Source organism: Triticum urartu, chromosome 4A (genome assembly GCF_056163025.1).
Source record: "Triticum urartu cultivar PI428250 chromosome 4A, HENAU_Tu73, whole genome shotgun sequence".
Classification (NCBI taxonomy): Eukaryota; Viridiplantae; Streptophyta; class Magnoliopsida; order Poales; family Poaceae; genus Triticum; species Triticum urartu.
The window spans coordinates 609,498,666-609,510,257 of NC_141876.1; the positions used below are offsets into that span (position 1 = coordinate 609,498,666).

Here is an 11,592-nt window from a genome sequence, read left to right on the forward strand (position 1 = left end):
TGTGACAGACGATTAATGTCACATGTTAGGAGCAAAGATGCCATATTATACCCCATTCAGTGACAGGGCAACGTCACTTACTTTATGCCACATCAACACCTAGCAAATTATCCCACTACCAGTGTCAATACTTTCATTATTGATGAAGATGATGTCATCAATATATTTACTTTATTTCAAATAATTCACAATGTATTATCAGATCCACTATATTACAAATGTATATCATAATAAGTATTTGATTCACATCACATTATATCAATAAGTTAAGAGCCAAACCACCTTATAAATTGAAATGGAAGACACATCATATCATATATTCAATCATCTTAGACAAATCATCCACTGAATAGAAATGATAAAAATAAAATAAAACTGACTCAAGTTTGACACGACTCAAGTTTGACATGACAATAGACAAGATAAAAAGTAATATTTTGATAACTAAAAGACGACATGTGCTGTGCTAATGATTGTAATATATTATTCAGCAACTATCTTTCTATTATTACAAAACTATGGCCATCATGCACCATCAGGTTTTGGACTGATTTGCTCTGCTGAGTTGCTTGAGCCCTTAAGAGAAAACCAATCAGGTTATCCATCTCTTGTTGCTTCTTTTCCAAGGATTCATTCTTAACTTGTTGGCTCTTCTTCTCGACTTCCAATTCTTCTTCATGCTTCCTATGCATCTCTTCAAATGCTCTATCTTGTGCTTCCAGTCATGTGGCTAACTCCTCCCGGTGCTTATAAATTGACAAAACACAACAACGTGTTGCATCTTGATGAGATGAATACATGCAAGATAACAATGTATAAGAGTACCACTAAGAAGCTTACAAGCTATCAAATTATGAATCTGAGTACAAAATTAAATGTGAAGGCAAGCATTTAGATGGGCGAATGAAATAGTAAACCCAAGAATAACTCATAATGGTTAAAAAAGCATGTATACCCAAGAGCTAGATTTCATTTACCAATCTTGAAAAGCAGCAAGCATCATCAATATGATATCAATTTAGCAACCCAAGTTACAGGAAGCAACTATGCTAGGACAACATTTTTTACTTCAAACTCTACTAGCCTATAGCACTCTGCTAAAAAGCAAGCAGATACTGGATTTCAGGAATTAAAAACCATACAGTACAATGTTATTCCCATGACTTCATGTTGCAGCAACAACCATTGTGCAACAAACCATTTATTTCTCATTACAAGCATTTTTTATGTTACTTTGTGTCATTGGATTTGGATCAAACCATACATGAACAGCAAAGCACTTCTTAGTGCAACTTTCTTTACAAGAACTGAAGACGAAGTCTTATTCACACACACATTTCTGTTTTCATTTTAACTGTCATGAGTGCACTATGCACACAAAAGCAAGCAAAAAGAAACAACAAAGGGACAGAGAGAAACAAGACAAGTACCTGCCATTTACATCGTTTGCCTCTATCCTTTTGTTCAATTCTTTCTTGTAGAACACAGATCTGTGTTGATGAATTAGAGCTCCCAGACATCCTAGATCTGGATGCATACCCCATGCTGAAAAGGAAGGTGCTATGGGCGCTTTCTTCCTTCGGAACTTCAGTCACAATCACTATGTAGGATACTGGCTGCTCACCTTCTGATTGTGTTTCCCTTTTCTTTTCCATCGCATTATGGATTACTTTTGTTGTCGAACACCCTTCTGGATTACTTTTGTGCATACATCATTCCCAACCTTGTCATCATTCTCCATCTCAAAGTTAATCTGAAATAACAACGATATATAGGATACATAACCAAATTGACTATGCAACATGTGAACAAGTGAATGAAAATAAAGAAAACTATCTCACTGACTCATTTGTAGTGGTACCTCCAGTTCTTGTTATTCTTGAGGTAGCAGCTGCACTGTTCGTGGATCTGACATGCTTTTTTGTTTTTGGCATGGTAGGTACCTGGGTCAAACAAGTCAGGTCAAACAAGGCAGCAAATCAACATTGACTTATGCAATGTCAGCACTAGTTCAAATAGGAACGCAGTGAACATAGTAATCATCATCTAGATTAATTAGTAGGGGGGTGAAATTGTGGAGGGACGGAAAATGTGAATCAGTCTTTAGTCAATTATTTGTGATACTTATACTTATAGTGCATAGTGACACACACATGATACGAGCAAGGTAGAATTAAAGACACTGAATCCACACTGAAGTAGATATTATTGAAGATGAATGTCCACACAATATATAACCATTGATTTGGACATAGCAAGAGCGACCTCCTCTTTATCTCTCAAAGTCTCTTCCGCTGCATGGGCCTCCTCTGCAGCATCTGGTTCATACTGTCGACTCACTGCAGTCATCAGCACCTCATGCCTTTGTGTCGGTTGCGCATTAGAGGCAGTAGGGTATACAAGGCTATGAGCAATGCTTTGTATATCTTCAAGAGATTGCTGCTCCGCAGCCTTGCATGTCGCAATCCTTGCTTCCCTTTCCTTCAAATACACCTCACCCTTGTGTTTCCATTCCGCAAGATATGCCCTGCTTTCCCTCTCACTCTCAAGGACTTGTGGCATGATTTTAGCAACTAAGGCTGAAAAATATGATAGTGGAGTGAACACTGCCAAAAGGTCAAATATTGTGTAAAACAATTGTATACAGGCAATACTTCTAACAAGCAGTTCATGTCAGATTACATAAACAGAAAATGAAGATTTCATGCATTGTGATATAACAAGTGAAGCAAGCAACATGCAGGATGCTTAGAAAACAAGAGAAGGAAGTTCAGAACAAAATAAGTATACTGTAGCTGCTGGCATAGTTCAGAAAACCAGAAAGTTCACTATACTCTGTCAAAACCAAGGCTCAATGGATGGTGCTCTATGTTTGTAAATAAGGATCAGCTTATGCAAGGAGTCCTCCCTTAGAACTTGGAATAAACTACATTAGATCATCAGGGCCTACAATATAAGCCACATGTGTTCCCTTATACTCAAACTTGGAACCGATGCTTCTCTGAGATGGCAAAGACATTACTGTATGATGCTTTTGAGGATTTTTCTTTTTTTGCAAAACAAGCATGCACTGCACTATATATATGAATGCTCAACACATATTTTTCACTGTGCCCTGGGTTGCAGAACAGATCAAAATAAACAACATACATGTAAAACTCAGATCCCTAGCTAATCATAGTATACATTTCCACTGTGCCCCTATGTTTTTGTCGGAGTGAAAACTATCCAAAACCGTACCATAAAATGGGGATTTCTTTTGGATAAAAAGAAGCCCAAATACACTTTTAAAAGTTGGTCGAAGATTAATTTTTGGAAACTTGCAATGCATCTTCCAGTTTCCATGAATTTAACTACCACTCAATCATTTTTCAACGAGACACCATGATTCCTCAAAAAGGGAAAAATAAAAGAAAAGTCATATACCAGCTTCAAGTGTCGACATGTCAAGAACTGAACAATCCAAAAAGAAAAAAAAATCCTGTAACCACAGGAAGTTCTATAAATTCTATCTACGGAAAGGTATGTCACTAGTTACAAATTCCTGCGGCTCTGCACTAGAAATACCAATTACAGAGAAGGGCGGGATGAGGAGTAGTATGCCTGAACTCTAATTATAGAACATAAATGGGTGTCGGGATGAGAAAATAACCGAGAGACGTCGCCGGTCGCAGGGGAGAAGAGAGCCGGGGTGCTCGCGGGGTGGGTTGATGCAGTGGATCCATGTTGGACGGTGGGGCGGCCTCCTCCAATCTGCCGTCGCCGGTCGCTGCAGTTGGGGGTAGAAGAGGGCCGGGTGCTCGCGGTACGGGATGTTGGGGTGGATCCGAGCTCGGACGGTAGGGCGACCTCCCCCGATCTGCCGCCGCCGGTCGTTGTAATCTTGGGGAGAAGAGAGAGCCGGTTGAATCGGGGCAGAAGGTAAATGCGGGGTGGGCGGTGGCTCTTCGCGGGTGAGATATACGGGAGGAATTTGGATGGGTCTTTGACGGGTGGGGACACAGGGTAGATGAGGGAAAAAATAGAGAAATGGATGGAAATGGGTATTTGGGTGAAGGGAAAATAGTTATTTTGGGGAGAAATGGTTCTTTTTCAGAAATTAATTGGCACTTTAATATCATTTAAATATATATAAATAATTATTTTTTAAAAGTAAATCTTACATAAACATTGTGATGTGGTATTTTCCATGTATTATTTACAATTCTGAAAAAAAAATGTGATTGGCACCAGCCAGTCGAAATCGATCCGTGTCGTGCTTTACCTATCACCGTCCTACATCTCCCCGCCGTGATCCGCTGCTAGCTACAGTAGAACCGAGAAGCCGATCTGATCGAGTCACATATGCCACGGAAAGAAAATATATAAATATAACTAACCTACATATAAAGTCACACATGCCTACGTGTATAGTTCAAGAAGATAATAAAGATCCTTTAGCACAATTTTATACTAGCTTCCGAACTCTTTCTTAATGGCAACGCTGTTGTACCAAACTTTTTGCATCGACTCTCCTGATTTGATATTTTATAGATAGAACGAAACACATCTTCTCACAAGCGCTCCATTCAAGTTTTTTGCCCAACAACTAGTACCTGTTTATATATAAGAATAAAATAATAAGATTTCCCATCGAGTCTCCTGTCTCCATTTTAACTTTCAAGATAGAACAAAACAACATTAGCTCACAAGCGCCCAATTGAAGTTTTGAGCATTCCACTACCTATTTATTCTACATATAAGAACAAAATAATTGTGTTAAAAATATATTTTCCCATTACCAGTTTACCCTTTTATTTCCATTTTTATCTTTTACATAAACAACATGAGTTCAGGAACGCCCGATTGAAGTTTTTTGCCAAGCCGCTACCTATTTACATTAGAAAGAACAAAATAGCCATCTAAAAAAAGAAAATTTATAGTATTCGGTGACTCCGGCAAGTTTGTCATGCAAAATACCGAACCATCACGGAAATTGGCGGCCAGGCGTGCTCAAGGGCCAATGCATTACAGTGACGTTTATCGTCATCGATTTACGGTAATTGGTGACGCCGCCTACAAGACCGTCACACATTAGGCATTCCGGTGACGTTGTCCACCATCGTCATGAGGATTTTCATCACAATATGTCAATTTTGTTGTAGTGGAAGGTACCAAAGTAATCCCGGCAAGGAACACTGGACAGCGGTCAAGAACATTCTGAAGTACCTGAAAAGGACTAAGGAAATGTTTCTCGTTTATGGAGGTGACGAAGAGCTCGTCGTAAAGGGTTACGTCGACGCTAGCTTCGACACAGATCTGGATGACTCTAAGTCACAGACCGGATACGTGTATATGTTGAATGGTGGAGCAGTGAGCTGGTGCAGCTGCAAGCAGAGCGTCGTGGCGGGATCTACATGTGAAGCGGAGTACATGGCAGCCTCAGAGGCAGCACATGAAGCAATATGGGTGAAGGAGTTCATCACCGACCTAGGAGTCATACCCAATGCGTCGGGGCCAATCAAACTCTTTTGTGACAACACTGGAGCTATTGCACTTGCCAAGGAGCCCAGGTTTCACAAGAAGACAAGGCACATCAAGCGTCGCTTCAACTCCATTCGTGAAAATGTTCAAAATGGAGACATAGAGATTTGTAAAGTACATACGGACCTGAATGTAGCAGATCCGTTGACTAAACCTCTCCCTAGAGCAAAACATGATCAACACCAGAATTCCATGGGTGTTCGATTCATCACAATGTAACTAGATTATTGACTCTAGTGCAAGTGGGAGACTGTTGGAAATATGCCCTAGAGGCAATAATAAAAGCATTATTATTATATTTCCTTGTTCATGATAATAGTCTTTATTCATGCTATAATTGTGTTATCCGGAAATCGTAATACATGTGTGAATAACAGACACCAACATGTCCCTAGTAAGCCTCTAGTTGACTAGCTCGTTGATCAACAGATAGTCATGGTTTCCTGACTATGGACATTGGATGTCATTGATAACGAGATCACATCATTAGGAGAATGATGTGATGGACAAGACCCAAACTTAAACATAGCACAAGATCGTATAGTTCGTTTGCTAGAGTTTTCCAATGTCAAGTATCTTTTCCTTAGACCATGAGATCGTGTAACTCCCGGATACCATAGGAGTGCTTTGGGTATGCCAAACGTCACAACGTAACTGGGTGACTATAAAGGTAGACTACGGGTATCTCCGAAAGTGTCTGTTGGGTTGACATGGATCAAGACTGGGATTTGTCACTCCGTATGACGGAGAGGTATCACTGGGCCCACTCGGTAATGCATCATCATAATGAGCTCAAAGTGACCAAGTGTCTGGTCACGGGATCATGCATTACGGTACGAGTAAAGTGACTTGCCGGTAACGAGATTGAACGAGGTATTGGGATACCGACGATCGAATCTCGGGCAAGTAACATATCGATTGACAAAGGGAATTGCATACGGGGTTGATTGAATCCTCGACATCGTGGTTCATCCGATGAGATCATCGTGGAGCATGTGGGAGCCAACATGGGTATCCAGATCCCGCTGTTGGTTATTGGCCGGAGAGTCGTCTCGGTCATGTCTGCTTGTCTCCCGAACCCGTAGGGTCTACACACTTAAGGTTCGGTGACGCTAGGGTTGTGAAGATAAGTATATGCAGTAACCCGAATGTTGTTCGGAGTCCCGGATGAGATCCCGGACGTCACGAGGAGTTCCGGAATGGTCCGGAGGTAAAGAATTATATATAGGAAGTGCTGTTTTTCGGCCATCGGGACAAGTTTCGGGGTTATCGGTATTGTACCGTGACCACCGGAGGGGTCCCGGGGGCCCACCGGGTGGGGCCACCTATCCCGGAGGGCCCCATGGGCTGAAATAGGAGGGAACCCAGCCCATAGTGGGCTGGGGCGCCAGCCCCTATAGGCCCATGCGCCTAGGGTTTCCACCATGGAAGAGTCCATGTGGTGGAAGGCACCCCGAGGTGCCTTGGGGGGGAGGGAAACCTCCCCTTGGCCGCCGCCCCCCTAGTAGATCTCATCTACTAGGGCCGGCGCCCCCCCTTGGCACCCCTATATATAGTGGGGGGGAGAGGAGGGATTTCACACCAGCCCCTGGCGCCTCCATCCCCCCCGTTACGTCTCTCCCTCGTAGTCTTGGCGAAGCCCTGCTTCTGTGACGCCCTGCATCCACCACCACGCCGTCGTGCTACTGGATCTTCATCAACCTCTCCTTCTCCCTTGCTGGATCAAGAAGGAGGAGACGTCTCCCGTCCCGTACGTGTGTTGAATGCGGAGGTGCCGTCCGTTCGGCGCTGGTCATCGGTGATTTGGATCACGTCGAGTACGACTACATCATCACCGTTCTTTTGAACGCTTCCGTGCGCAATCTACAAAGGTATTTAGATGCATTAGATGACTCGTTGCTAGATGAACTCCTAGATGATCTTGGTGAAACGAGTAGGAAAATTTTTGTTTTCTGCAACGTTCCCCAACACCATGACGTTCAAAACATCTTTGAAGTTCCGATTCTAAGCAGTTAAGCATGGTGCACTAAACTATCAAGTAGTCATCATATTGAGCTAGCCAAACGTTCAAAACGTCTACATCTGCTCTTGCAATAGGTCTGTCACCTAGCGGTGCATCAAGGACATAATTCTTCTGTGCAACAATGAGGATAAACCTCAGATCACGGATCCAATCCGCATCATTGCTACTAACATCTTCAACTTAGTTTTCTCTAGGAACATATAAAAATTAAATGGGGAGCAACATCACGAGCTATTGATCTACAACATAGATATGCTAATACTACCAGGACTAAGTTCATGATAAATTAAAGTTCAATTAATCATATTACTTAAGAACTCCCACTTAGATAGACATCCCTCTAATCATCTAAGTGATCACGTGATCCAAATCAACTAAACCATAACCGATCATCACGTGAAATGGAGTAGCTTTCAATGGTGAACATCAATATGTTGATCATATCTACTATATGATTCACGCTCGACCTTTCGGTCTTAGTGTTCCGAGGACATATCTGCATATGCTAGGCTCGTCAAGTTTAACCTGAGTATTCTGCGTGTGCAAAACTGGCTTGCACCAGTTGTAGATGGACATAGAGCTTATCACACCCGATCATCACGTGGTGTCTGGGCACGACGAACTTTGGCAACGGTGCATACTCAGGGAGAACACTTTTATCTTGAAATTTAGTGAGAGATCATCTTATAATGCTACCGTCAATCAAAGCAAGATAAGATCCATAAAAGATAAACATCACATGCAATTAATATAAGTGATATGATATGGCCATCATCATCTTGTACTTGTGATCTCCATCTCCGAAGTACCGTCATGATCACCATCGTCACTGGCGCAACACCTTGATCTCCATCGTAGCATCGTTGTCGTCTCGCCAATCTTATGCTTCAACGACTATTGCTACCGCTTAGTGATAAAGTAAATCATTACAGGGCGATTGCATTGCATACAATAAAGCGACAACCATATGGCTCCTGCCAGTTGCCGATAACTCGGTTACAAAACATGATCATCTCATACAATAAAATATAGCATCATGTCTTGACCATATCACATCACAACATGCCCTGCAAAAACAAGTTAGACGTCCTCTACTTTGTTGTTGCAAGTTTTACGTGGCTGCTATGGGCTTAGCAAGAACCGTTCTTACCTACGCATCAAAACCACAACGATAGTTTGTCAAGTTGGTGCTGTTTTAACCTTCGCAAGGACCGGGCGTAGCCACACTCGGTTCAACTAAAGTTGGAGAAACTAACACCCGCTAGCCACCTGTGTGCAAAGCACGGCGGTGAAACCAGTCTCGTGTAAGCTTACGCGTAATGTCGGTCTGGGCCGCTTCATCCAACAATAATGCCGAACCAAAGTACGACATGCTGGTAAGCAGTATGACTTATATCGCCCACAACTCACTTGTGTTCTACTCGTGCATAACATCAACGCATAAAACCTGGCTCGGATGCCACTGTTGGGGAACATAGTAATTTCAAAAAATTTCCTACGCACACGCAAGATCATGGTGATGCATAGCAATGAGAGGGGAGAGTGTTGTCTACGTACCCTCGTAGACCGGCAACGGAAGCGTTGACACAACGTAGAGGAAGTAGTCGTACGTCTTCCCGATCCGACCGATCCAAGTACCGAACGTACGGCACCTCCGAGTTCTGCACACGTTCAACTCGGTGATGTCCCTCGAGCTCCGATCCAGCCGAGTGTTGAGGGAGAGTTCTGTCAGCACGACGGCATGATGACGGTGATGATGTTCTACCGACGCAGGGCTTCGCCTAAGCACCGCTACGATATGCCCGAGGTGGAATATGGTGGAAGGGGGCACCGCACACGGCTAGGGAACGATCACGAAGATCAACTTGTGTGTCATGGGGTGCCCCCTGCCCCCATATATAAAGGAGGGAGGGGGGAGGTGCGGCCGCCCCCTAGGGGTGCGCCTGGAGGAGTCCTACTCCCACCGGGAGTAGGACTCCCCCTCTTGCCTTGTTGGAGAAGGAAAGGGGAAGGGGGAAAGAGGAAAGGGGGGCGCCGCCCCCCTTCCTTGTCCTATTCAGACTAGGGGGGAGCGGGAGCGTGGCCTGCCCTCCTCTTCTCCCTTAGGGCCCATGTAGGCCCATTAACCCCCGGGGGGTTCCGGTAACCCCCCGGTACTTCGGTAAAATCCCGATTTCACCCGGAACGATTCCGATATCCAAATATAGGCTTCCAATATATCAATATTTATGTCTCGACCATTTCGAGACTCCTCGTCATGTCTGTGATCACATCCGGGACTCCGAACAACCTTCGGTACATCAAAACACAAAAACCCTAATTACGATCGTCACCGAACTTTAAGCGTGCGGACCCTACGGGTTCGAGAACTATGTAGACATGACCGAGACACATCTCCGGTCAATAACCAATAGCGGAACCTGGATGCTCATATTGGTTCCTACATATTCTACGAAGATCTTTATCGGTCAAACCGCATAACAACATACGTTGTTCCCTTTGTCATCGGTATGTTACTTGCCCGAGATTCGATCGTCGGTATCTCAATACCTAGTTCAATCTCGTTACCAGAAAGTCTCTTTACTCATTCCGTAATACATCATCCCGCAACTAACTCATTAGTTGCAATGCTTGCAAGGCTTATAGTGATGTGCATTACCGAGTGGGCCCCGAGATACCTCTCCGACAATCAGAGTGACAAATCCTAATCTCGAAATACGCCAACCCAACAAGTACCTTTGGAGACACCTGTAGAGCACCTTTATAATCACCCAGTTACGTTGTGACGTTTGGTAGCACACAAAGTGTTCCTCCGGTAAACGGGAGTTGCATAATCTCATAGTCATAGGAACATGTATAAGTCACGAAGAAAGCAATAGCAACAAACTAAACGATCAAGTGCTAAGCTAACGGAATGAGTCAAGTCAATCACATCATTCTCCTAATGATGTGATCTCATTAATCAAATGACAACTCTTTGTCTATGGTTAGGAAACTTAACCATCTCTGATCAATGAGCTAGTCAAGTAGAGGCATACTAGTGACATACTGTTTGTCTATGTATTCACACATGTATTATGTTTCCGGTTAATACAATTCTAGCATGAATAATAAACATTTATCATGTTATAAGGAAATAAATAATAACTTTATTATTGCCTCTAGGGCATATTTCCTTCATCGTCATCACCAACGCTCCTATCATCGGGAGAGGGCAATCTCCATCAACATCTTCATTAGCACCATCTCCTCTCAAAACCCTAGTTCATCTCTTGTATCCAATTCTTGCCTCCAAGTCCGGGATTGGTGCTAGTAGGTTGCTAGTAGTGTTAATTACTCCTTGTAGTTGATGCTAGTTGGTTTAATTGGTGGAAGATCATATGTTCAGATCCTATATGCATATTAATACCCCTCTGATTATGAACATGAATATGCTTTGTGAGTAGTTATGTTTGTTCCTGAGGACATGGGAGAAGTCTTGCTATTAGTAGTCATGTGAATTTGGTATTCGTTCGATATTTTGATAAGATGTATGTTGTCTCTCTTCTAGTGGTGTTATGTGAACGTCGACTACATGACACTTCACCATTATTTGGGCCTAGAGGAAGGCATTGGGAAGTAATAAGTAGATGATGGCTTTCTAGAGTGACAGAAGCTTAAACCCTAGTTTATGCGTTGCTTCGTAAGGGGCTGATTTGGATCCATATGATTCATGATATGGTTAGGTTTACCTTAATACTTTTGTTGTAGTTGCGGATGCTTGCAATAGAGGTTAATCATTAGTGGGATGCTTGTCCAAGTAAGGATAGTACTCAAGCACCGGTCCACCCACATACCAAATTATCAAAGTACCGAACGCGAATCATATGAGCGTGATGAAAACTAGCTTGATGATATTCCCATGTGTTCTCGGGAGCGCTTTTCTCTACATAAGAATTTGTCCAGGCTTGTCCTTTGCTACAAAAAGGATTGAGCCACCTTGCTGCACCTTATTTACTTTTGTTACTTGTTGCTCGTTACAAATTATCCTATCACAAAACTATCTG

At 42.9% G+C, this 11,592-nt stretch overlaps 1 protein-coding gene across 11 annotated transcripts; it reads right to left on the minus strand.

Moving 5' to 3' along the window:
• Window positions 1-278: 278 nt before the first annotated feature.
• On the minus strand, window positions 279-3,961 carry LOC147977301 (uncharacterized). 11 transcript variants are annotated; one of them, XM_087519951.1, is made up of 6 exons: window positions 3,653-3,961; window positions 2,266-2,606; window positions 1,842-1,943; window positions 1,625-1,753; window positions 1,431-1,545; window positions 279-746 (listed from the first exon to the last, which is right to left on the minus strand). In XM_087519951.1, exons 1-4 carry the CDS (start codon window positions 3,723-3,725, stop codon window positions 1,667-1,669), a joined length of 603 nt encoding a protein of 200 aa, XP_087376077.1. In that variant the 5' UTR covers window positions 3,726-3,961; the 3' UTR covers window positions 279-746; window positions 1,431-1,545; window positions 1,625-1,666. The 11 variants fall into 11 exon arrangements, 4 of the variants coding, with proteins under 4 accessions (XP_087376077.1, XP_087376076.1, XP_087376075.1 ...); XM_087519950.1 differs by having other exon boundaries at window positions 279-781; XM_087519949.1 differs by having other exon boundaries at window positions 1,431-1,753.
• Between the last annotated feature and the right edge of the window lie 7,631 nt (window positions 3,962-11,592).